The following is a 27,636-nucleotide window of genomic DNA, read 5'->3' as shown; positions in this document are numbered from 1 at the left end:
AAAGGACCGAAGGAATAACAGACAGACAAAAGTTTAACATTTTTATACGTTTACTAGGATAATATCAGATAAAATACTAGGATAGGCATAAACCAAGAAGAAGAAAAAAATCGAGATAAAGTGTCATTGCCATTTTTGTTCAGAGGACAGAGTCAGAAAAATGGAACAAATTAAAATGGCTAGGGAAACATTCTAAGACTACCCAAGGTAGCTAAGTTACATAATGTTAGGATTCAAATGCCAAATTAAATATTGCCCACTTAATAATCTACAAGTGAAAAGGAAACTCCAAGATTTGTTCAGTTTATATAACAACTTTTACATGAAATATATAGCGATTTGTTTTTCAGAAAGCATTACGGCAACTTTGAGGCGTTTCCTTTATGCAGTGACTAGAAAATCTCCACACAACTAGGCAGCTCTGCTTTACCAGTAAGCTGCTCAGGGCTAGCATCTACCAGCTAGATAGAGAGCTAACATCTCAGGTCTCAGAAGGCAGCAATTATTCTATTTTGGCTTTTATTCTAAATGCTTACTGTAGTTAAGGCGACAGTTGAAGCATAGTAAGTGAAGGTAGTTAAAATTTAGTGACAATCATGATAGTCTCTTGCAAACTACACACACTGTATAATGCTTTTGTGGAATGAAACCAGTGTTGATTAACTGGAATTTTACAAACATACGGAGAAAACTTAAAAAATAACTATCAAAGGCAATCATCCTCAATGTTCTATGCTGATGTTCTAAAATCCAAGTATGCCACAGAACTGAAGCACACGACTAGCACTGTGCTTTATCTAGGACAAAGGTGACCAGTTCTCACACAGCTAAGACTACACCAGTCATCCTAACCACAATGGCTTATAAAAACATCAGGTTTCCAGTAGAGAAACAATTCTAGGAAAGTCAGTAAGTTTCACATCTGTAAAACCAGGATAAGGCTACACCTATCTTAAAATCTGCAGAAGACATCAGATAGATTGAGGTTTCCAGCCAAGATGGAAGATAGACAGGTCCCCATGCAGCATATTCTCCCTGGCTCCGGGAAAGCTTCATATGCAAAATATAGAAGTTGCCAAAGAAGAAAACTGGAAACGTTCAGCTGCGTATGTTGTACAGGTTCTTAAACCTCAGGAATGGTGTGATCCATCAGGCTTTTCATAATGCTTGGTGCCATCCTACAAGAGAGCCACTCATTATATAAGTGATGACTTACTTGTAAAAATGCCATGTTAATCCAAGACAACCCCAATTCTAGTTTAGCACTATTATCACTGATGAGCCTGAGGGGAAGAAAAGGTCTTTCAATGAGCTCAGAGCCAAGGAACTGATAACTGAGTTGGCTGAGACTGTCCAGGAAGACTAGACATCTGTACCAGGGTAGATATGCTAGAGACAGTGTGAGTCCTTTATATTAAGACTGGCAGTTTAATTAAAATAAAATAGCAAGGCTATGATGAGTCAGAAGAAAAGCGGGGAGAAGGGACCTACCAACAGTTAAAAAAGAAAAAAGACTACAGAACAACTATTATTTTTTTCTTCCTATTTTCCCCCCCTGAGGGTAGCTAGCTGCATTCTACCCAAAAGCCAAAAATATAGACAAAGATTTCATTACAACAGTTATGCTTATGTATCTTCCAAATCTCACTTTCACGTGCTGTATCAGGATTTTGAATGAAGAGTTTCCAAGATACCATGGTAACAACTATAAGGAAGATAGGAGCAGAAAAGCTCTGGGAAGAGTCACCCCTTGCTGGCCCTTGTCAACTCTCATGGACTTTACGTTCCTCCGTTCCAGAGGACAGAGAGCAAGCATCATGCACCTCTCTACCTCCTGAGAGACACTGGGAAGAACAGGAACTGCCACTCTTAATATCTCACAGGCAAGCAATCCCCGTTACAACCACCACGACTAGATTTCTACAAAGCAGAACTGCAGACTGAAAGTAGTGTTTACATTTATGTCAGGTGACCACAAGCATAAAGTAGAGCTGTCCACTTACCGTTTAATAATATGTTCAAAGAGAAAAGCAGGCATGATTGTAATGGTAACTACAGTCCCAGCTGTTGACAGTATGTCTGCAATCTGAGAGTCCTAATGAAACACAACAGAATTTAATTTCACTGAGGTTTTATTTAATAAACATGAAACTGTAATTGTTAGGTTAAAAAAAAACTCACTATATTTGCTGTTCTCGTGCTAATATATCTCTGGAGTCACAATCCCTGGTATGTCTGAATTTTAATTTTACTGACATACGTTTTTTAAGCTGGTCACAAACTTGAAGGTACTGAATAAAATCCTTTCCTTGAGAATGGATAGCTTGCCCCATATACAGTCAACTGATTCTAGAATTTATGAATTAAAGTTTTACTTAAAACCTTTAGATCTTAAGATACTCTTAATTCAAGAATTTATAAGCCGAGCATGGTTTCACATGCCTTTGAGAAGTAGGCAGATCTCTCAGACTTAGAGAACAGGATGGCCTACATAGTGAGTTCCAGGACAGCCAGGGCTATTTAGAGAGACCCTGTCTACAAACAAGCCCACAAAAACTTTACAGATCAAAATGTATAAAAACAAAGTATTAATAGATACCAAGACATTCCTTTTCTCTATTTCTGGACTGAAAAAAGTTGGACATTCACCCATTCGAATGTCTAAAAATTTCCCTGCCCATGTTTCCACAGAATTATAGCTTGAGGAATGCCAGGAATCATAGTTTAGCCACCTCAGTATGGGAAAGACAATTCCACGAAACATCCCAGAGTTATTTCTGGGATGGTCCAAGAGCACTGCTGGCCAGGGCCCCCAGTTGCTACACTTATCTCCCACCAAGTTTCAGTGTTTGAAGGCCCCCATCAAGGTCATACCACCGAGATGTTTTCTAAACCAGGCTCCAGGGCATTCCTTACCTTCAAGCCAATGACATTCTGCCCGTTGATCTCACAGATGTGATGATCAGTGAGAAGGCCATTTCTGGCAGCAGAACTATCTTTCACTATGGATGTGATTTTTCCACTTTTAAAGATAAAACCAACATGCCCGCTGCTGTCCTTATGCATAGTAATTGTCCGCTCAAAGGGCCTGTAACATAAGGGTTGGGTTAGATTGAAGCTTTAAATTCGGTATTTTGTTACAGTAAGTGCTGTTTCTAATAATTTACTATGACTCTGACACTACACATGGGACACCTCAGTAGCCTTTTTTTTTTCCATCTCATGATTTGACTGACTTGCTAATCAAGATATCCTTCTGTTAAGTTTGAGAAAACAGAACAGAGTGCTTTGTGGAGTTATCAATATATCAATACATTTTTCTTTACAGTTCACCATACTTTGCATTAACGAGATGGCTTTAAACTAAATCACTGAATACCTTCAATACTTCTGGGAGCCAACTGATCTTAGGGCATTTGAATTTTAAAACACTGTATTTATTGATTGTATGCGCACAGGTGCATGGATATGGGTTGCAGGAGTCAGTTCTGTCCACCACATGAGTTCTGAGAATCAAACTCAGGTCATCAGGCCTGGTTGTGAATGCCTCACCCACTGAACCATCATGCCAGCTTTATTGGTTTGAGACAGGGTCTCATTGTACGCAATCCAATCTTCTCAAGTGCTGGAATTATAGACAAAGCTGTCTGCTCTAATTTGTGGTACAAAATTGAAAAAAACAAAACAAAAAACAGAAACAAAAACAAAAAAGCCACCAGAGAAGCAATGAAAGGATTCTTCAAGCTTGACTGTAAGGGAGGCACAAACTACTATTACAAAGGCCGTGAGCATCTGTCTCAGAGGCTGCCATGCAGTGTAATCCATGCTGATGTTCTGTAGCTCTGCCACAGTGTTACTTAAGATTTTAAGGCCACCTGATTTGTTCACATTATGAAATTCTGCAGCTGTACCTTCCTATTGGTCCCACTTATAAAAAACTTCTCTTATGCAAAATGTTTAAAATTATTTAAGAAGTGAAAGACCTCTTCCAGTACAAACTTCAAGATACTGAAAAAGGAAATCACAGAAGATAGTTGATGATGGAAAATCCATGCAACTGGATTGGCAGAATATTGTAAAAATAGGTATATTACACCCAAATTAATTTACACATTTAATGCAATACCTATCAAAATTCTGATATCAGATTTCAAAGTTTTAGGAAAAAAAAAACAAAAAACCCTCAAGAATTCAATTGGAACCTTAAGAGATCACAAATAGCCAAAGCAATCCTAACAAGAACACTTATTGGGGCTTTACAATATTCAACCACAGATCATACCATAGCTATAGTCATAAAGTCTGGTGCTGGCATTAAAACAGACAGAAGACCAATGGAACAGAAAGAGGGCCCATAAATAAGGTGATAAAGCTATGCCCATGTAATTTTTGGCAATGGAGGCAAAAACATAATGAGAAGACTAATCAAGAAATGACGCAGACGGATGAAATTAGATTCTTTCACTTTGTGCAAAAATAAAAATGGACCACAAGCCAGGCAGTGGTGTGCACGCTGTTAATCCCAGTACTCGGGAGGCAGAGGCAGGCAGATCTCTGTGAGTTCCAGGCCAGCCTGATCTTCAGAGAGAGTTCCAGTCAGGGCTACACAAACCTGTCTCAAAAAAAAAAAGTTCAGTATTACTAGCCACCAAGGAAATGCAAATTAGAACTACTTTGGAATATATGAGCTAACTTGTCAGAATGGCTATTATCAAAATGGGATCTGTGTGTCTGTCTGCAAATTAATACACCAATTGTGGAGATAAGTTTGGAAGTTTCTCCAGCAATTAAAAATAGAACTACCGCATGATTCCACTACTTCACTCCTGGGCATACACCCAGAGACTTCATACCCTACTGCAGATACGTGTGCCCTGTACTCTGTGCTACTTACTCACTATAGCAACGAACTAGAATTAACCTAGATGTTCATCAACAGTAAGTGGGTAAAATTTGTGTGTGTGTGTGTGTGTGTGTGTGTGTGTGTGTGTGTGAATATATATGACTAGTATTCAGCTCTAAAGAAAAATGCATTCATAAAAGTTGCAAGAAAAATGGACTTATACTATTACTCAAAGTAACAAAATCTTAGGAAATAAGCACATTATTTATATGAAGGACCTAGGCAGTGAAATATATATATTTATATTAACAAAGGCTCACATGACATAACAGATCTAACTCTCATGGATTTATTTATGGTGGTGGGTAAGTGTCAGAAAATATATTCCACAGTGAAAATATAAAATCCAATGTGAAGCTCCACAGCTTCTGTTCCAAATAACTACTCTGTATAGAGATTCACTGAGACTTACAGTCTTTGGATCTGGCTAATTTCAACATGTGATTTTTTTTTTTATTTGCAAAATTAACGTTTTTTAAAAAATGACATAGGTGGGTCTGTGCATGTGAGTGCAGGTGCCTATGAAGAAGCAAGGTGCCGGAGCCCCTGGAGCTGGAGTTATAGGCAGTTGTGCCCTTCCCAACTTGGGTCCTCTGGGAACAGTGTGTACTCTTAACCATCCCTGATCCAACTTTATGAAATTCTGCTTACAGACTAAAAAAAAATTATAAGACTTTTCCATTTTCAATTTTTGATATATTTAGGAATTTAATAAAAATTTTTAGACCAATGTCACTTTAAGATAAAAATAGACTACCCACCATGCAGAACGATTCATCCTCTTTTACTTAATTGCACAACCACCCCAGAGACCAGAATTGGTTTCAAAACTGAGTTCTTGGGAACTCTGTGTCTATTTCCGTCCTCGTGACAAAGGGCCCTGGTAAGGATGCTTAAGCAGTGGGCTGCCGAGTGATCCCACGGCTTCTTTACTGTGTCAGTTACTCCTCCAGCATATACATCCTTTCTAAATGGACAGACAGGAAAATCACTGCCTAGCGGACAGATTCCCATAAAGTGCGGTAAAGAATATATGCAAAAGCAGAATTCTATAAAAAGAATCTATGTTAGAAAAATCTGTAGCACACAACTGCAGCAACTCCATTTGACTGTAATGAATCAACATTTTCTTAAAAAAAAAAAGCCAAAGTAGAAAGCTGTATTTACAGAACCCTGAAGTGAAAACCAATCTTGGTGTACTTGAATCTGCACTCTCACTGCTGGGTCGGGCTCACCTGTCACGGATGGTCATGGTGATCTTCTCTCCAAACGCCTGCTTGAGCACTTTGTGTGCCTTATCAGAGCTCCAACCCGCACAGTTGTCGCCATTGATCTGGAGCACTTGGTCCCCAAATCTCAGACCAACCAAGGAGGCTGGGGAATTAGCCTGGACTAGCTGAACAAATACACCCTAGATAAGAAGAAGAGAAGTTACCATTTTCCACTGCTATGGCCAAGGAAGCGGCTGATGACAAATCCTCCTAGGACTGTACGAGTGTCAAGTCATTTCTTAAAAAGAAACAAAACTAGCCAGGCGGTGGTGGCGCACGCCTTTAATCCCAGCACTCGGGAGGCAGAGACAGGTGGATCTCTGTGAGTTCGAGGCCAGCCTGGACTACCAAGTGAGTTCCAGGAAAGGCGCAAAGCTACACAGAGAAACCCTGTCTCGAAAAACCAAAAAAAAAAAAAAAAAAAAAAAAAAAAGAAACAAAACTTTATTAAAGCAATAATACCCCCAAAACAAATCAAAATAAACAGATCTCAGGCGGGACCTACCTGAGCATCCTTGGTCACATCACCCTGCATAGAGTCTAGTGACAGGAACGGGCAACTTTGCCCAATGCAAACCTCTACATGGCAGGTTCTGATCACACCAAGCACTGCATGTCTGGTGAATTGTTTTCCTGCTTAAGTATATATACAAGAGGACTCAGGTTCAGTTCCCAGCACCAGTATGGTGGCTCACAACCATGTCTAACTGCAGTTCCTGGGGATCTGGTATCACTTTGTGACCTCTAAGGGTACCAAGCATGTATGTGGTGCACACACATACATGCAGCCAACACTCAAAACATAAAATTAAATAAATTTTAAAAATAAATGATAGTCTGAGGTAATAATTCCATGTTTTTAGTTCAAAGACCACTTTTCTCATCTCTTAAAATATCAATACAGCTGGCATTAAACAGGCTAAAAAGATAAACATGTTAACTATAACATGAATGCTTATAAATAATCCATTATGAAATTCAGAAGGGTACCTCTAACAACTAACTCACACAGACATTCATACTTATGTAAATTCAATCAGATGTTGAACCATCTATAGCTAGGCCTTCCCTACAATCTAAGATGGGCAGACATGATTTGTGCCATGAGGTGCTATCAACAGGCAGCGCCCCAATACACAAACTAGAATGGTGCCAAAGGATCCAGAGAATCTCTGCTCCAGTATCCTGCAGGCACGCAAGAGGAGGAGAACACCAGTGAGGTCAAGGCTTTACAACAAGCACAATGGACGTGTGTGGAGGGCTACACACAATCATGCTCTCAGCCCATTGAGTAGAAAGGTGGTGCTGGCATTTCCTGCCAAGATCAGCCTCATTCCGTTCCACAGTGTGCCATACTTATTTTGTCTGCAGAAAGTTGGACTCACTGAGCTAAGGAGTCTTAAGACTGAAACAGAATCCAGAAAGATACTGACTATAAAAAGAAAAAGAAAAAGAAAATCATAAATTGAGGTTTATGAGACATACCATGTCTGCAACATTTTAAAATGTATCTGGGAAACCTGGTTTCATGTCTTTAGTGTGTCAAGGGGATTCACTGCCTGAATTAAAAGAACTTGTTCACAAATGGTCATCAAGTTAAATTTTTATAGACAGAAAGAACCAACTTTGCAAAACCATCTAACAAATTAAATATTTATCACGTAGTTTAAAAATGCACACCCAATTCTCACTGTCAATTTTTCCATTACTTTCACATATGCGGCCCTATGCCAAGCCCAGAATTCTACTATACAAACTCTGTCATAGGGTTTATGTAAAGCTAGTGACATCATTCATTTCAGTAAAGAGAATCAAAAAGAAAAGCTCATTCATGGTGATCTGCTTACAAGTTCCAGCACAGGCTGTCTCCACTTGAAAGTGGAAAATTAAGTCAGTAGATTTGTAATATTCCTCACTGTAGATGTGTTGTTACAACTAGCCAAACGATTTTCATTTCTAACTGTCTGATGTTAATATTTCAGAAATCCAAATACTTACATTATCTATTGACTTAAGTCTGAGCCCAATTTTTCCATCTTGATCCTTACACAGAATGACTTCACGAATCCCTTGCTTAATTTCTGCTCTTCGAATTCCAGCATCGTTGCCTGTCACAGGTGCTACCATATAGTTCACACTGGATGGTCTTGCTACCAACTGCTGGAACAATACATAATCTGTCAGTGTCTAGAAGCACTTTCCCTGAAAGTAATTGACAGAAAACTGGAGCATGCTCAGTTCTAGTTCTTAGAAATATTGCTCCAAAAATAAGACCCCGCAGTGAAGTTGATTTCTACAATAATGGCACTGGTTTTCATTTCTTCGTTCCTCTAGTAGTTTACTCCATTATCCTTGGATAGATAAGACTCAGGGACTTTGCTCCAGGCTTGTTATTTTAACTCAACTGGCACTCTTGTGTATGAATCATCATCTGCTGCCGAACTACCTCAATCAGAGAACACTTAAGTGTCAGCAGTCTCTAAAGACTGCATTGTCCAATGAGGTCATATGACCTCAGACTGGGTAAATACACTACATGAAGCTGCCACAGCATTGAAAGCAACATATGAGCCGGGCGGCGGTGGTACACACCTTTAATCCCAGCACTTGAGAGGCAGAGCCAGGTGGATCTCTGTGAGTTCGAGGCCAGCCTGGTCTACAGAGTGAGATCCAGGACAGGCACCAAAACTACAAAGAGAACCAAAAAAAAAAAAAAGCAACACACGAACCATTTCTCAGAAAATATCCTTGTCACCAACAACTATGCTCGTTCACCTTCATTTTGAACATATTTTCCTAAAACCAAGAAGTCACTCAGAATTTTTGCAACATGCATTTTCCAGAAAATTTCTGTGGTATAATCATAAAATTACCAATTTAAAAATAAACTTAATATGATCAAGGACTTAGGTCAGGAATGAAACATTTATATTAAACTGCTCATGACAAAGTTGTCATGCATGTACAATGGGATTGGGAAAACTGAAGCGTCCAATGCAGGGCAGTGGAACTGGGGCTGACCTTATACCAGACATACAAACCAACTCCAAATGGATTCAAAAGGCTTAACTGTTCAGATCTGCTGAAAACGCAAGACAAATCTCTTTGATACTAATCTTGACAATGATTTTTTAAAAATTTTTCATACCAGAAGCATAAGCAAAAATATTTATGTAAAACTATATCAAACTTAAAAAGGTTCTTCACAGCTGGGACCAGGCACGGTGGTGTACACCTTTGATCCTAACAGAGGTAGGTATATCTCTAAGTTCAAGGCCACCATGGTCTACAAAGACCCTGCCTCAAAACAAGTTCTTCACAGCAAAAGAGGCATTCAGCAAACTGAGAGCAACCCATGGAAATGGAGAAGTTATCTACAAATCATGTATTAAGGGGTAAATATCCAGATGTATAAAGAACTCAAAACTCAAGAGCAAAAAAGCAAGTAATTAAAAAATAGGCAAAAAGCCTACATAGGACATTTTCCCAAAGATAACTAATGGCTCATAGGTATGTGAAAGGGATCATTTATCATTAGCAGATATAAGTCAAAACCAGAAGATGACATTACCACCTCACAATGTATCTACCAAAAAGACAGATGTGCTGGTAAACTTTTGTGCACTGCCATACACCAAATGTACTTAATATAAGCATTATGAAAAACCGTATGGAGGATCCTCATAAAATGAAAACACATTTGCCATAGGTCAAACAATCCTACTTCTGGGCAAACATCAAAAGGGAAATAAAACCACTATATCCCAATGATACCTCATTCCCATGTTCACTGCAGCATTATTCATAGTGACCAAAGCTTAGAAACAAGCGTCTGTCAATAGATAAATGAATAAAGAAAATCTTGTCTGTAAATACACAATGGCATATTACTCCAGCCATAAAAACATGGGCATTTGGACAGTATGGATGATCCTGGAGGGCTTACACTAAAGGAAGTAAGTCAGAGACAGAATGACAGTATAGTCTGCTCTTAATATGAAAACAATAAATACAGAGTCTCAGAAGTAGAGAGCAGAAGGACACTTGTGGGGGTAAGGGGTGGGCAGAGGAGAAATGGGGAGATACACAGACTTTCAATGATAAAGTAATTCTGGGCTCTAATGAACAGCACAGTAACCATTCTGTTAAAACCATGTAACTGAACTTTCTAGTGTTGTAACTACATACTAAAAGTTGTAACTCTAGGGGGGGTAGATATATTCATTGGATTAATTGTGGAACCATTTCACAACGTACACAAATTGATACATAATATGTTGTACACCTTCAATGTACATAATTTTTATAAAGCTGGGGGAGAGAACTAGATGGAACACAAAAACAAAAAATATATGGTATGTGAAATGAATTAGTCACTACATGGAAGAATTAACAGAAATCTCCAGAACAAATTAAATATAACAAAATGATAGAAAAAAAAAAAAAAACGAGTACACTAAAGAGCCTTATACATGCAGATACTTCTAAAGGAAACTTCAGATTACCTTCCAGGCCAGAAATGTACACATGGAGGGGGCCCTGGTGTGCTCATTACATTAAAGGGAACAAAGAATGCAGACCTGGGCAAAGGAGGTCAGACACACTAACTGGAGCCTCAGCATTAAATAATACCTATAATTGGGGTTTTTTCGATGTGAGAAGATAAATTTTCTATAAATATAGCAGTTAACCTTTGTTTCTCCATAACTCCTTTTAAAGATTTACTTTTATATAATGTATCTATATGTGCATCTCTGAGTATTTGCCACTTGTGTGGCTGCCCAAGGGAGCCAGAGAGGTTGTCAGATTCTCTGGAGCTCCTCTGCAAGAGAGGTACTGAGCCATCTCTTACCAACTCACCCAACCCTTCAGGGGGCTGCAGCTACCAGAAACGCTTCCCAAGGTCAAAGCTGCAGCAGACTCCACCCTAAGCACCTTGTCCACTCTATCGCAGGACAGCAGCTAGCTCCCTGCAGTTCTAACTGGTTCTACTTTTTCCTTTGGAAGTCTCTGACTATCTAATTTCTTAAAATTACCTCAGTTGAAATACTCTGTTTTCCACTGGACCCTGACTAATACAAGTAAGTTTTCAATAAATATTGAAATTTCAATAAATAAATGCTATGTACTGTATTAAACAGTGGCATTATGGCAAAAGAAGAGAAGTAGATTCAGTCATGAAGTATGTAACTATAATCATATCAAGTGCTATATGTTATATGTAAGCCTAGCACCTCAGTCTAATTACAAGAAGCTTGGCTTCTAATTATAAGAGGAATAATAAAATTGTGAGCAAAATAATATGGCAGATATGTACTTCACATGACTAACTATCCGCACTGCAATACTGTTTGAAATAGGAATTGCTGAGATATGGAAGAAACAACTGAACAGAAGTACAAACTCAATGCAGTAACACAACTAGAAAGGAGAAAACAGGCACACAGGGCAGAGGCCCAACCACAGTGTTTTAGGAAAGGATAAAATGCAAAAGACAAAAGAGAGACAAAGACCTAATAATTCAACAGTGGGCAACAATGTTCAGAAATACATCTATAAAGAAATCTAAAATCAGGCTGGGCGTGGTGGTGCATGCTTTTAATCTCAGCATTCAGGAGGCAGAGGCAGGTTGATCTCTGCAAGGCCAGCCTGGTCTGTAGAGTAAGTTCTAGGACATCTAGGGCTATACAGAGAAACCCTGTCTCCAAAAACAAACAAACAAAAGAAAAATCTAAAATCTGAGACGTCAACACTAATGTTCTAAATATGTAAGTTCCCTATGAAAGAGTTTACATCTACATATAAAGAGCATTTTATTGAATTCAAAATTATACTATACATACCCCTTGGGTTGGTGCTCCAGAGACCATGGGCATATTTGTACAAATTTCTTCTTCATTTAAAGTCAATCCCATGTATTGGGAGAGCTCTGGATACAGTTTAGGATAGAGATCTAATATAAACAAATGAGGAAAAAGGCATTGGCAGAATATTCAAAATAATATGTTATTATTAGAAATAATAATATGGACTTACTGTGTTTTATAAAAAAAAATCACATTTAAGGTACAAAGATTTAGACACATTTAAAAGATCCATAAAATGGAAAGACATCTCTCCTTCTATGCCATGATTAGAATGCAAAGAATCCATAAAATGTTTAATGTGAAAGCCCTAAAATATAAATACATCTGAGATAGTCTGGGCTTTCCTATGCAGTCATCCTTTTGTGGCCAAAGCACTGGGTTCATAATCTGCAGGTGTTCACGTCCCTCATTTAACATGGTCTGAAGCTGGCTGGTGGGGATGGCTACAAGCCAGAGCTCTACTCATGTGGCAGAAGCAGGAGGACTGCCACAGATGTGAGACCAGCCAGGGCTAGACAGCAAGACTTCAAGTTGAAATAAGTAGAAAGAAAAGAAGGCCTTCTAGCCATCAGCAGACCTGTGCAAACCCTGCTGTCACCTTGTGACCCCTTGCTGGATACTATCATACACAATCACCCAACACTAATGGCTATTGCATGTTCACAGTACAGATAAAAATTTAGACAGAAATAGAGGATACAGAGGGGTGACTACTCAAAGGTAAAAATTATTTGTCTAAATAAATGATCTTGTCCTTTCTGTTTCTTAAGATAACCCTGTGCATTAGAAATTTGGGAATTATGGCATGAATTCTTCTGTTCAGAACAACCCAAGTATTCACTGTCACAACTGCTATGAGATGTGACGGTTCCTCTCACCTAACAGGAGAAAAAGGCAAAGCTTGTGAATTTACTCAGTTTCCTACCATTTTAAGAATGGCAGCCATAGTCCAATGAAGTCACACAAACAGAATTTTTAAACATTAACAATATTTAACATTTTTAGAAGTGTGCTACTTCTAAAATCTTTTCCTATGATCTACTTTGACTTCAGAGTAGATTCACTCCAAAGAATAATGTTAGATGGACACACAGAAGATGAAAGGCCACAGAAACTTAAGAATTGACCATTGACTCTGTATCCCAATGTCTTATAGCACTGTCCTGAAGCCCCTGAATCTGTATGGAGTCTGGAGAGTAACTCTTAGATCTGATGTGAGACCCAATGGGAGCTAGTCAGAAGCTTCCCAAGCTCCCTGGCAAAGGTGAAACGAAGCAGCTCAGAGTGTCTGCGAGCTGCTACAGCAGTCAGGAAAGCTTAGCTCCCATGCAAGAGTGCTTTCCTGTTAATGAACAGACGATGTTAAGGTCTATGAGTCCAAGTAAAATACAATTTAATTATGCCCTAAAACACACTTTCATACTCACAGCTCTTGACTATACAGGTCAGTTCTTTAGTAAACCATTTTTCCTTATTGCTACTAAATCATTAATCACAAATTCATATAACATGTCAAAATCCTAGGTTCTGAATTTCAGGGGGGGGAAAAAAGGCTTTGTATGTATTTCTGTCCAAAAAAAATGAGCCCAAAGTATGAACCTACTTCCATCTGGAGGGAAAGCAGCAGAAACATCCACCAAAACTGCTTGGGTGGCAGGGCTGGCAGAGAAGGCAGTCTGAGCCTGGAAAAGAAAATTCTATCAGTATCAAAAATACATATCTTTCTTATATGATTTATAAGTTAAATCTAGAACTTCCCAAAGAAATGAACAACCGAAGTTTTACTCCAAGTTTCACTTTAAATACTTCAGCAACCATTTATTTTCCAAAGGAAACCTATATATATAAAAAAAATAGGAGTATCTTAAAAACTGAATGACACCACTTATTTACATGATACATGTTATTTATAGTCAGTGCTTAGCAGTCTCCTGCAAATAAATCAACTGTATGTGCTTTCTCTTTTGGTATTTGAGACAAAGTTTAATGTAGCCCAGGCTAGCCTCAAATTCCCCATTTAGTTGAATACTGTATTACCATCAGCTCTTGATTCTCATGCCCTCACCTCCCAAGTGCTGGGATTATAATCATGTGCCATTCTGCTCAGTTTAATGTTGGGGATGGACTGAATCCAGGGCTTCATGCACATCAGACAAGCACAGGCTGTTAAAGAGTTTGGAACTGAAAAGGGTTCTAGATCGATCATGTAGTGCTGAAAGCCATGGCTTAATGGCTACTATAAAATCACTTACAAAATATGAACTGCCAGTTCACTGCTGAGGTGCAAAAAGCCAGATGACAAGAAGGAGTGTTACACTTCTCTGTAACTTCTTGCCAGGGCATCTCAAGATAAAAACACACCAGTCACCCACCTAGATGACAAAGCAGAACTAGTCCAAGAGGCTGGACTAGAAATGTTTGAAATCTAGTAGGAACAGAAGAGACATACCCCACCTCCACCTGGCCCTGTTCCCAGCAGCTAGCTCTCTGCTCTGAACATTGAAGGTCCTCTAAAGGAACCTGCTTCTCTTAAAGGGGTCAGCTGACATAAACTGAAGTCTTTTACTTTACAGGAAAACATCCACCAACATCAACTGCCTTCTGTATTTTCAAAGTGAAAATGCTCTACTAAAAGCCAACTGTGGTTAATTTAAGTTCAATTCACAGCCATTAAGAAAAACGTGGACAAAGATCATTCTTTGTAATCTGTGTGCTAACCCTTAATGTAATATTGTTTTAGGGTGAGTATTTCAGATAAAAGCTTTTTGAAAAAAGCACATGTCCAGATGAACTTTGTGAAAATTACCAGAGGGGGGAACTGAACACTACAGAAAGAAACGGCATACGTTTGAAATAACGGAGCATGCTGCTCACAGCTTAAAATCATCCCTCCTGGGCAGCTCAACTGCACACTTCAGATGCTAAAAGCCACATTTTAATAGCCTTCCTGGAAAACTGTCTAGGGAGCAATCTCCCCACCCAGTGCCACTAGGTCAGTCCCTAGGACAGCTGAGCTGCCATTTCTATTCTGTTCACTCTCCTTTCACCTGAGGACGATATCAAGAAACCTGCACCAACTTTACATAAGACTACGACCATCTAAGGCGGAGACACATATTATACACTCCAACTTACATGAGTTATATGCAATTTAAACTGTACTAAGAAAATTAAGCCCTCTGAAGATTGTAAAACAAATTTTAAAGAAATACTATCTGGCTGGAGTGGTGGCTCAGAAGTTAAGGTAGAGAAGTACAGTGCTCTTGAAGCAGACCCAAGTTCTGTTCCCAGCACAGGAGCCTGGCAGTGCACAAGCACCTCCAACTCCAGCTCCCAGGGAGACCTCTTCTGGTCTCACAGGAGTCTGCTGCACTCACATGTCTGTGGTAAACACACACACACACACACACACACACACACACACACACACACACACAGAGTTTTGTTTATCTAAAAAAGAAATACTATGCCAGGGCTGATGGATATAGAGAAATGATAAAGAATTTCTAGTCTTCTTGTAACGTTTTAGTCTACAACAGACCTAAACAGACATATGAGTACACCAACAAATGTATCCTTCCCATTTCATTTCGTAAGTGAACACGTTATGAAATAATTTTTAAAACTGAAAGCAAACATACCTGAATTACTTTGTCTACCTTCAAATCTTCAAGAGATGGATAAAGAGACATTTTTGCAGGTTTTTTCTAAAGAAAAAAAAAACTTTTTCAAATGTCACAGAAATTTACGGTGTGTACAGCCAGCAACATGCACATAAACATGGACAACTGTTTAATACAATAAACATATAACTTCAAAAGCCAAAACAAGAAGACTATTTAAGGCATATCATAGTTGTTAACAGACTTAACAGTTGTTACCAAACTCTGTCTCTGTTCCCACAGCTACCAAACTATACTCATCACGGACTTTAAACTTTACAAGTAAAGCTGCCATCACTTCACAAGAGGCCTGGCTTATGCTTAGCTGACACAGTGCTCCTCCGCAAAACCAGGGTCAGGAAATGACCTTTCACAAGATACATTACTTCTAACAATGAGAGCAAACAGTGTGCAATGTCTCATGTAAAACAGCACTGGGAGAATACACATACGTACATGGAAAGACTATCATACACCATCTGTCTTTTTTTTTTTTTTAAGCAGTGGTTTTATCTTGGGAAACAGATACAAGAAGGAAACTATTACCTTTCATTCTTAACATTTCTATACTGTTCAATGTTTTTTTAAGCTACTGTAAGCTGTTTTTTTGCAACAAGTTAAAATAAAATTCTCTGAAACATTTAACACTGAAATAAAAAGACACATATTTTACATTTTGTTTAGATATTCTGAGATAAATACCCAAGACTTCCACTTAACCAAATAAAGAGAATGTATCCTAATTGTTAAAAAATTTTGGCAATTACTGAGCCAGTTTATCAACTTCCCACTTCCAAATCCATTCCTTATCTCCTGCTCTAAACCAGCTGAACCTTAAACGATGTCCTACTGACAGAAGGCTGGAGGCCTCATGCTCAGCAAGGGCAGCCAGAGGTGTGAAGAGCCGCCCAGGCGAGCTGGGGCCGCACCCTCTCCAACCAGCCCACCAGACCTGCTTCTCTAGCACTCTGCATCACAGGGAGAAGACTCACGCAGCTTAGCCTGCTATGTTGAGCAGAAAGCCATCAATCACATTGGAGCATGTCACCCAAAACCCTTTCCTGTGGCTTTGCAGTAAATTCTAAAATGTGACATGCGTTAATAAACACTCACTGGTGAAGTTCTGCCATGTCTATCAAGGAGCACCTCACAAGCCACAGAATAAAACTATCAGCAGGCAGCTTGCTTCTGTGGTACACTCTCTTGGTCTTAGTAGTGGCTACTTATTAAAACAAAAACCCCAATAACAGACATGAGAAGTCCTCTTTGAGTTATTAGCCAGGGCTGTTGTGATAGTTTGAAAGAAAATGCCCCCCCCCCATAGGGAGTGGCACTGTTAGGAGGCCTTGTAGGAGGAAGCGTGTCACTGTGGGGGTAAGCTTTGAAGTCTCCTATGCTCAAGCTACACCAGTGAGACAGTTCACTGTCTGTTGCCTGTGGATCAAGATGTAGGACTCTTAGCTCCTTCTCCAGCACCATGTCTGCCTGCGTGCCACCATGTCCCACCATGATGATAATGGACTGAACTTCTGAAACTGTAAACTGCCACCCCAATTAAATATTTTTCCTTTATAAGAGTTGCTATGGCCATGGTGTCTCTTCACAGCAACAGAAATCCTAATTAAGACAGCTGTCTAAGAGACTCCCAAAACATATAGCCTATTGCTACTACCCTTGGTTGCCCCATAGAGATGGAAAATATGTCCCTACTGCTGTCGATAACATGCATTCCAGAAACAGGGCCCAGAGATTCCTGAGTTGGAACTTACCTGACTGCCTCTTCCCTGAGGACCAGCTTTTACGATACCAGAAGGCATCATACAAGCTTCCAAAGGAGGAAGGCAACTATCAGTCCTACCCAGCTCTGAGGCCTATGAACCACATCAACAACCACTACCCACGATAACACTACAGGTGCAGCAGTAGCACACATTCCTTGTCAGTAACCACCCACTCTCTAACTGGGCCTTAAGACCTGCTCAACAAGAAGGGAAACTGGTACTGGAAAGCTAGCTAACTACTCAGAGCTAGTAAAGTCATGGATACTAGAGGAGAACCTACAATCACTGTTTTACTAAACCAGCACAATCCTTAACTATATTCTAAATATCTGTCCTTAAAGTGTAGTATTCACCATTCATCAAGGAAACTTCCTTTTGCAAGAGATGGGAGACAAATACAGATAACCACAACCAATTAAAATGCAGAGTTGGGGGGGGTCCTTAAAATGTAGTCTTCAGCCCTCATCAAGGAAAATTCTTTTTGTAACAAATGGAGACCAATACAGAAAACCACAACCAATCAAAATGCAGAGTTGTGGGGGACCAGTCCCAATGGATACATCTACAAAACACTCCTGCACCTAAGGCTCAGGGAACATTGCAGATGGGGTGGAAAGATTATAAGAGCCAGAGATCAAGGAGTTTGCTGTAATGTCAGAAGCTACACCCATAAAGTCTTGCCAACATGACTGCTTAAACCTGAGCTGAGTAAGGACAATAACATACATGCCAAAGTGAATGGGACTTACCTGATGTGGGCATTTTAACTAGGATTATAGACTGAATAGCCTTTTATGTCTGGCTTCTTTCATATTGTATGGTATTTTAAAGGTTCATCAATGTTGTGGCATCTATCAGTGCTTTTATCCTTTTAAGGCTGAATACATTACATTGTTTACATACCACTTTACGTTTATTCATTCTGATCTGTACCTTGGGGCCATAAAAATAATGCTGTTGATAATGCTAGCACTCTTTTGCATTACTTGTAAATATTATATATATATATATATGCATATATATATATGATTTAGAAGTTTTTACATAAAGGTATGTCTTTAATTCTTTTGATATACATAGCTAAGAACATAACTTCTAAATCAATATGGTAACCCTACATTTAACTTTTTTGTAAACTATCAAACTGGTTTCTAAAAGGATTACACTATTTTTATACTCTCAGAATTCTAATTTCTCCATTTCCTCACTGCTACAGTCTGTGGTTCTGATAGCCACTCTAGGAGTGAAAGAGCATCTCACTGTGGTTGGAATTTCATTTCCCTAACAACTGGCAATGCTGGTATCCTTTCCTGTGCTTGGCCACTTGCAGACCTTACTACATCTATATCTTCTGTCTGTGAAGATGCCCAATCAAATCCACTGCCTGTTTATTTAACTGGATCATTATTTTTTAATGGTAATTGTTCTGCTTATATTCTAGAAATTAGGTTTTTAATCCATTCAGGTTACCAAAAAAAAAAAAAAATCAATGGAGCTGGTTGGCTTATAAATACAAATCTATCTGCACACTGGGAAGTCAAAAAACTTGATGAAATGTCATGTCCTGTGCCACAGACAGCAACTTTTCATTGTGTCTTCACATGGAAGAAGGGACAAGACAGCTCTATGGAGTCTCTACCGAATGGGTACTAGGTGCTACTCATAACAGCAGAGCCCTCAAAATCTCAGTCCCAAACACCCACTTTTATCTTGGTGCTTACAGGTTTAAACAATGAATATTTGGAGGAGCAGATATATTCAGACATACCACATACTCCTATCAGATATGATTTCTAAATACTTTCCTTTCACTCTTTAGATTGTCTTTCATTTTGAGCGCCCTTTGTAGCACAGAAGTAGTTTGTTTTGATAAAGTTAAATGTGTTTCCCTCTGGCTATTTGTGCTTTAAATGCAACATAAAAAAAACTAACTCATGGTCATTGAAACAGTTTTTGTCTAATAATTTAACAGATTTGGCTATAATATTTGCATCTTTTATCTATTTTGAATAGTTTTTGTACACAGATAAAGCAGAGATGCAATTTAATTCTTTTCTATTTGGACATTAAGATGTCGGCTCTGGCACTGTCTTTGGAAAAGGCTAGGTTTTTCTTACTGAATTGCCTTGGCCTAGTTCAAGGTCAATTGATGTTTAAGTATATCATCGTTCCTGGCTCCTATTCTACTGGTTTATTTTAATCAGTACCAGTTTTAATTACTATACCTTTGTACTGTTTTGAGTAAGAATTTTTCCCACACTATTTTTTTTTAAGATTCTATGGTTATTCTGCATCCATTTTAGTTTAGTGTAAATTTTAGAATCAGCATTTTCTATTAAATTTCAATCTCAGACAACTTCACACAGTGCATTCTGGTTACTCTTCCCACTCTTCACCCTTTAGCAAATTTTAAGTATAGAATCTGCACTTACGGGCATATACACAGATCTGGGGGCTGGAGAGATATCTCAGTGGTTAAGAGCACATACTCCTCTTGTAGAGGATCAGTTCCCAGAACCAATGTTGACAGTTTACAACTGCCTATAACTGTTCAAGTTTGAATCCATTGTATTTTATTTTTGTCACTGATATTTTTTAGTTTCCCCTACAATTTCTTTTACCCTATAAAGTATTCCTGAGTATATTTTGGTTTCTACTTTTCCCTGTGGTCAAAAAGATGCTTGATATATTCTTAGAACTGTTAAGATGTAATGACCTCATAGGTGATCTTTCTTAGGAGTATGCTGTACATGCACTTAAAAGTGTCTTCTATGAAGTGGATGGAATGTCCTGCTAATGTCTTTAGGTCCATTTGGTCTACAATATTGCTCAAGTCCCTTGCTGTCTTGCTAATGCTCCATTTGGATGTCCTCTCCACAATCAGAGCTCTCATAAGAAAGTCCATTATGCTGCTGTTTCTCCTTTGTCCCTATCTGCTTTATGTAGTTTAAGAATTTGAGGTTGTAAGTGTTTGCTTTCTGAGTGGGTGCTTTTAGCATTACAGCACCACACCTTTGCTTCTGGAGTGTCCTATGCCAGCAGTTCTCAACCTTCCTAATGCTGCAACATTTAATACAGTTCCTTATGTTGTGGGGACCCCCAATCATAAAACTATTTTCATTGCTACTTCATAAATGTAATTTTGCTACTGTATGAATTGTAATGTAAATATCTGACATGCAGAATATCTAATATGCGATCCCCTGTAAAAGGGTCTTTTGACCTCCAAAAGGGTCATGATCCACAGGTTGAGAACGACTAATCCTATGCTTACCACACGAAACATGCTCAACTTACCATATACTAATATCTAATCCCAGCACTCAGGAGGCAGAGGCAACCAGATCTTTGTGAATTCGAGACCAGCCTAGTCTACAGAATGAGTTCTAGGACAGCCAAAGCTACACAATGAAACCTTGTCTCAAAAAACCAAAAAAAGAAAAAATAATAGTCTCTAAACTGGGAAGGACAAGTAATACTGTGCCAAGGTTTGAGTACTTCTGTCAAATTACTGCACTTAGAGGGAGGGGTCAGAAAGAAGGGCTATACCTTGGCTCATGCCGAAAGACATCAAAGGCCTGGAGCAATAGTTCTCAACCTAGGGGATACAACCCCCTTGGAATCAAAAGATCCTTTCACGGGCATCATACAGCAAATATCCTACATATCAGATATTTACATTATGATTCATATCAGTAGCAAAATTACAGTTATGAAGTAGCAACAAAATAATTCTATGGTTTGGGTCACCACAACATGAGAAACTGTATTAACGGGTAGGATTCGCAGTAGCAGGAAGGCTAAGAACCACTGGCCTAGAGGAAAGAGAAGCTTAAGCAAAGGCTGATCAATGAATACACTTTTATTCACTAAGGAGAAAAACGAGCCAGCTAATAGTTTACTTGGCTTACCATTTACTCCTGTACCACCGCTTTCAGCCCATGTTTCTATAGCATCTCATGTACAGTGTAGACAGCTGCCTTTTCCCATGCATTCATTAACTTTTTTGTGTCTTCTGCTTAGCAATTTAGTCTTTATGTACCTGTAACTTCCTTACTAACATTTTGTTGTTGACTGTCTTGTAGCATTTTGCCTCTCTCTCCTCTCTTCTCAGCATTCTCTCATTTGTGTGTACGTGTGTAGCTACGCACTTCTCATCTGTTCTCACTTCCTTTCTATAACCCTCTTTGTGGTTACTGTGTGAGGAGGTAACCATTTTCAGGACTGTGACCTCTCCTTCCACCATGGTATAGGAATCAAACTCAGCTTGTTAGGATTGCGAGGCAAAAGCCTTTGCCAGCTGAGTCACCTCCCAGGCCCCACACTTACCTTTTACAAATGAGCTCTGTGCTGTCATGCTTTGCTGGTGAACATCCTCTACCAGAGGCCATTTGTTAGACTCCTTTTAGCACCTGTTAAAGGGCCGACATGGTGGGAAACTCTCTCCACCGTTTTTTCTAGGGCACTACAGCCGCTTTGTCTATGAAGGGCAGTTCCGCTACATACAACACTTTGCAGAAGGATTATCAAACTTTGGATATATCAACACTCTTCGTGGGCCTGCACAAGTTCTGCTGTAAACTCTGCCCTTAGCCCTACCAAGGCCCTTCACAGGACGAGTTGTTCTTCTCTTACAGCTCTCTCTAATTTGTTCATTTGATACTTCTGATTTGCTCCAACTTGCTGTGTACAGGATTCCTTGACTGTCATTTCCTTTCCCCAGATTTGGGAGTTTGGGACATATTTTTAAAGCAAAATTTTTTTTTTTTTTTTTGGTTTTTTTCGAGACAGGGTTTCTCTGTGTAGCTTTGCGCCTTTCCTGGAACTCACTTGGTAGCCCAGGCTGGCCTCGAACTCACAGAGATCCGCCAGCCTCTGCCTCCCGAGTGCTGGAATTAAAGATGTGCGCCACCACCGCCCAGCTTTAAAGCAGATTTTCAATCCCTTCTCTCCTCTGAAAGTTTCTGAAGGCTAAAGTTGTAAGTTTAAATTACTGTGCAAACAAAAATGCCTCTAACTTGTAAGCCCTACTTGCCCAAGGCCAGACAACCTCCCGGAATGCTGGGGGCTTCTGTTCTTGGAACAAGCCACTTATTTTCACTTTTGTAAACAAGATTGGTTGCCCAACTTGCTTGATCACACATAGGTGGGAAGTGTGTAGGCAGGATGTATGCTTACCCCCACTGGATGAAGATGGGAAGTATGTCATAGCCCTGTGGGTTTGTGGGTTTTGCCTTTATAGGCACCTGACTATTGTAATTTGTGGTTATTCTCTGGGAGTCCCAGGTATGGAAATGGCCAGTGTCCATTGTCCTAGCTAGTATTTATAATAAAGCTTGCTTCAAAGTTGGCTCAAAAAATGTGGTAGTGGTCTTATTCTCACCTGGTGGAAATAACAAATTTTGTATCAGCATGATGGCTTATAAATCAAGTGTTCCTGTAACATCCTCAAGTTCCATAATTTGACAGAAATACTCAAACCTCAGCAAAACGCTACTTGTCTTCCCAGTTTATTATAGTGTACAAAACTAACAGAGATGCACCAAATGGGGGTGGGTGGTGGCGCAGGGCAGCAGTGAGCGGCTAGCTGACCTTCATAAACAGCTATGAGAAAGACTCTCCCATCCCTGCATGCTTGCCGTCACAGTAAAGAAATGTCCTCTGCATTATGATGGGATGCTCTCTTGCTTTAGGCCAATCACTGGCCCCAGCTGTGCTTTGTTTCTGTTTTCCATGTTAACAATTGACTGAATAGTTTTCTCCTTGGTGAACAAAACATATACTCATTGATCAACCTTTGCTGAAACTTCTCTTCCCTTTAGGTCTCTGAACTTTGATCTACTTTCAGCTTGAGCCAGGGATATCCCTTTGTTCTGGCCCCTCCCTCCAGGAACAAGCTGACTTCTCTAGACTAGGATTTGAGTTTGCCACTCTGCCTCCTGCTGGTCCCCCTCACCGTTCTCGCCTTGTTTCTCCTTGGTATAGCCAGCTAAGCTTTTTCTACCTATACCAAACAGATGTTTACAGATATTCTGCTCTCACAATCTTCCTTTAGAAAGAAGTCCCTTCTAACTAGAATCGACTGACAGTCTAGAAGGCAACACAGGACAGCTACCACAACCTTTCTCCTTCACTCAGCAACCCTAGCCTTCTACACATCCACTCATGCACCCGCCCCATGCAGCCCCAGCTCCCCAGCTCCACATAAAACTCTTCCCGCTGCTGACAAGAGAAGGAAGGGGTGCTGGCAAGAGAGGCTCCTGGGACACAACTGGGCCTTCAATGACCCCTGTTTGCAGGATCAAGACTGCTTCCAGCCTCTCTCTGTCCCCGCGTTTTGTTAGTTTTACACAAGCAACAGTGCTAGAGAAATCCAACAAAATCTCTCAAGCTAAGTGTTTATCATTGTCGGTGGATGAAATCATAGGCATTTATCTTCCACACCACAACTGGAAGAACAAACCGATCCCTTTCAAGTAAGAAGTGGGTCATTTAATTACTATTTCCACAGCAAAGCCAATTATTAATCCACCTATGTGACCTGTACTGTATCCCAAAAAGTAAGATTGAATCTGGCATTGATTCCAGGGTACAGAACAGTTTGCCAAAAACCGTTCCCCAGCTTCCTCTACTTCTCTCCACCCCCAGTCACAAGGGCTGAGTCTCTCATCTGATTCCAAGTGTCAAAAGTATTGAGCTCTTTGTGCAGGACCGTGAAACTACCCTTGACTGGAATTTTACAATGACCAAGTGAATTAAGAGAATTCTGAAAATATTAACTCACCAGTTAAGAGTTCTCATTTTAATCCCTTACAATTCCTACTAAACCATCATGTGCCGACTAAGTCATAGAATTCTGCTTCTAGGCCTCCCACTCGGAGTGATGGCACGATACCCAAGGCCCCTGGAAGTCTCCCAGAGTCAAATCAGCACCCAAAGTCCTCAATATCCGAGGAGTTTGACTGCAACCTCCACAGCAGTTGCTCTGCTCTTCTTATTCCTTGGAAAGAATTGGTGCTTTCAACAATCAGCCCCTCAAGCAGGACTGGGCTACCACACATTGGCTGAAACCCTAACACTCCATCATGTCGTATGAATAGCCCTGAACCCAATGCACCAGTAGGCTTTAGAAAATGTCACCCAAAGGTGTGTCGGTCGCAAAGACTTTTTTCTAATGATTTGGGTCATACCACAATCTCTTCAAAACATAAAGACAACAATGAAAAGGACTACAAAAATTGTATCTGTAGAACTGGTGCCCAGTAGAAAGGACAGTCACTTGGGTGGGACAAACAGGTAATGCTTCATTTCACTGCTGTGCTGTTGTTCTGAGCAATCCTACTGTTCCTGCAGGCATTGTAGGGTTTTTGTTTGTGTGGCTCATTGGTTGTTTAGCATCATTTGGAAAAATTAGTGACTGAAGAAGTAACTTCTAGATTGCTAAGATTTTTCTACCTATCCCTCAACACCAAGCAATATGGTGTTGCTTCCTTGGGCCTCTGACCCACTCACAGCTCAAATGAGGGAAGTGATATTTTGGAAAAACTAAGGTGGTTGTTGTTGTTGTTGCTGAGCATAATAAAAATCTAGAATTTTCCTCTCTGGGCCACAGTTGCAGAGAAGAAAACTAAAGGGGAGGGGATGCATGTAAGACCAGCTGGTGTATTACAGGCTTACAGTGGAGGACCTCACCACACACACTGAGGTTTCAGATGATATCCTTCTAGCCGAAGTTCTTCAAACGTGAGAATCGGTGAATAAACAACATATGTCTATTTAGTAGGAGAAACAAGATTCTTCAGTGCACAGGAAGAACTTGGTCTTGTGGCATTTTTAGACAAGCCCCAAGCACCAATCTCACTAAGAGGGTGTTAGTTTCCTTCCACTGCTTTACTTGTATTCCAGATTTACTGTGCATGTTTAGAGGCCAACTGTGGAAAACACGTACGAAAGGTGATCAGCAGGAACCATTAAAGTAGGCAGTTTAAAAAAACCAACTACACTGATTATTCTATTTAATATTTATAAGCCTAAACGAAAATTCTCTTTAAACAAGGAACAAAAATAGATACTCTCTCACCATCATCCTAAACCACTCAAGTTATTAAAGATATATTTGACCAGAGAAATAAAAAAATCAACAAATAGTACTGACAGAACCCACTGATAGCTGAGATCTGGAATCAATACTGTGTTCTGATGACCCAAATGCAAGAAAAACCAAAAGCAATGATGTGTTAGAACAGAGATACATTTGAAATCTTCGCAATGGTTAAAAGACATGGCCACACATTCTAGTTGATGAACAATTATCATCAGATCTGGCAAAAACAGTGGGAAATGGTGTCATGCTCATTTTACGGGACTGTTTAATTAAAAAGTACATTTAATTGCTAATCAGTCCCTTCTCGTTCATGATTTCTAAATCCTCTTTAATGGTTACAGCCCATAGCTACAGTCTGCTTCCAAAGTTAAGTAACTGTTATAATGGAGTGATTGTTTACTGAAACTTTTGAGTCATTCCACTTCCTTATTTCCTGGCGTACACCATGGGTAATAGTCATGTACCACGTAAGACCTAAAAGTTTAAGGAACTAAGCTGTTTACAGGATGGAAATGAAGATTTTCAGTTTGTCCTCAGCCTTAAAACGAGAAAATGAGTGTACAAACCTGTTTAATGTATCACCTTTACACTGAAAAAGCATGACATTTACCAGGCCAGCAGATATTTTAATGTAACTTTCGTTCTTAAACATTGTTCTTGGTGTAATGCGGGCATGTTAAGAATTTCAAACCCTACACTTTCTAATCCACCTAAGGGAAAAACGCCGCTATGTGTCTCAAGTCAGGACGAATACAACAGACGCTCCCACACACTCCACGGCTCCATAACTGCACTTCGGAAACTGGAAACTTTCCATGTCCATAGCCTCCCTCCTCCCCGTATTAGAAGGAAATCCTCAAAGGAGAGCTGAGTCACCAGACCTCCAGGGACAGTTCCTGTGCACACACCCTCCCCGCCCCCTCCAAGAGCTGCCGCTCAGCCGCTAACCGTTGTCGCCTCCGGTCGGTCCCCGCCCGGGCCGTCCCGATGCCGCCGAGGACGCGACCAAGGAGGGCCGAGTGCGGGTGGGGGTGCCGGCCGGGCCCACCGGTGCCCGGAGCAGCTTTCCGGACCTCCCGGGTCCGGGGCCCTCGCTGCCGCTCACCTGCACCGACGACCGCGCTGCTCCCGCCGCTCGCTCGGGCACCGACTAGCGAACCTCACGGCCCGCCCTACGCGTCATCGCCGCCCCCGCCTTCCGCCGCGCAGGCGCAGGCGCACGCGCCGTCCCCATGACAACGCGGCGCATCCGCGCGACCTCCCAGCCCAGCCTCCTCCGCCGAAATCCGCCCCAGACCCGGCTCCCGCGGTGTTTTCCTAGGAGCCCCGCCGCCTTTTACTACCCTTTGTTCCCAGAGCGAAAGCTCATTGGCTGCTGACGTGAACTGTCGGTAACGCACAGAAAGTAAAAGCCACGTCCTAATCTGAAAACACAGACTGTTTTCTGAGAGTTGATGATGCGGATGCGAGAACTCAAGCTATGTTTTGGGTCCGCATTAATCTGCGAAACCAGCGCAACATTGCATGGCAGAGGCCATTACCTGAGCGTTTCCTGCTAACGGATTATGACACCATTAGCATGCAAGCAATTGTCTATCTAAATTATTTAGTTCACAGTAGTTTGAAATTTTATTTCTGGTAACTAGTAAAACAATAAGCATTAAACACATGACAAATAGAATAAAAATTTGATCCTCAGGGAGGTTATGTCTTAACTGATGAAAAATTTGTAAAAATACACAATTGAAAAAGAAGAAATACAGCTCTGTTCACAGATGGCATGGTTATCTACGTAAATAAACTGTATTAAGCAGTTATAGCAAAGTTGCGGGGATACAAGGTTAGTATACAGAAGTTAATTACTTTCCTCTCTGCCCCAAATGAGCAACTGGAATTGGAAATTACAAATACATCAAAATAAAATACTTAGCTACAGGCCTAGTTGATATGAAAGGCAAGAATGTAAAGGAAAACTCCTGAAGGAATCTGTGCCTACAGAGATGAATTGTCTGATTAGAATTTCATACTGTGGAGAGGTTGGGATGTTG

The 27,636-nt window shown here is 40.2% G+C and overlaps 1 protein-coding gene across 4 annotated transcripts; it reads right to left on the bottom strand.

The window, feature by feature from the left end:
- Nucleotides 1–32: 32 nt before the first annotated feature.
- Nucleotides 33–26,798, bottom strand: Sdcbp (syndecan binding protein). Of its 4 annotated transcripts, none has more exons than XM_059253827.1 (9): nt 26,694–26,798; nt 15,683–15,748; nt 13,645–13,723; nt 12,018–12,127; nt 8,173–8,334; nt 6,139–6,314; nt 2,917–3,088; nt 2,004–2,095; nt 33–1,178 (listed from the first exon to the last, which is right to left on the bottom strand). In XM_059253827.1, exons 2-9 carry the CDS (start codon nt 15,731–15,733, stop codon nt 1,124–1,126), a joined length of 897 nt encoding a protein of 298 aa, XP_059109810.1. In that variant the 5' UTR covers nt 15,734–15,748; nt 26,694–26,798; the 3' UTR covers nt 33–1,123. The 4 variants fall into 4 exon arrangements, with proteins under 4 accessions (XP_059109810.1, XP_059109811.1, XP_059109812.1 ...); XM_059253828.1 differs by having other exon boundaries at nt 8,173–8,331; XM_059253829.1 differs by lacking the exon at nt 26,694–26,798 and adding an exon at nt 26,537–26,559.
- Nucleotides 26,799–27,636: the final 838 nt, after the last annotated feature.

This window comes from Peromyscus eremicus, chromosome 2, assembly GCF_949786415.1.
Source record: "Peromyscus eremicus chromosome 2, PerEre_H2_v1, whole genome shotgun sequence".
NCBI classification, from domain to species: Eukaryota; Metazoa; Chordata; class Mammalia; order Rodentia; family Cricetidae; genus Peromyscus; species Peromyscus eremicus.
The sequence above is the reverse complement of the archived record's forward strand: the minus strand, read 5'-3'. Positions and strand labels throughout refer to the sequence as shown.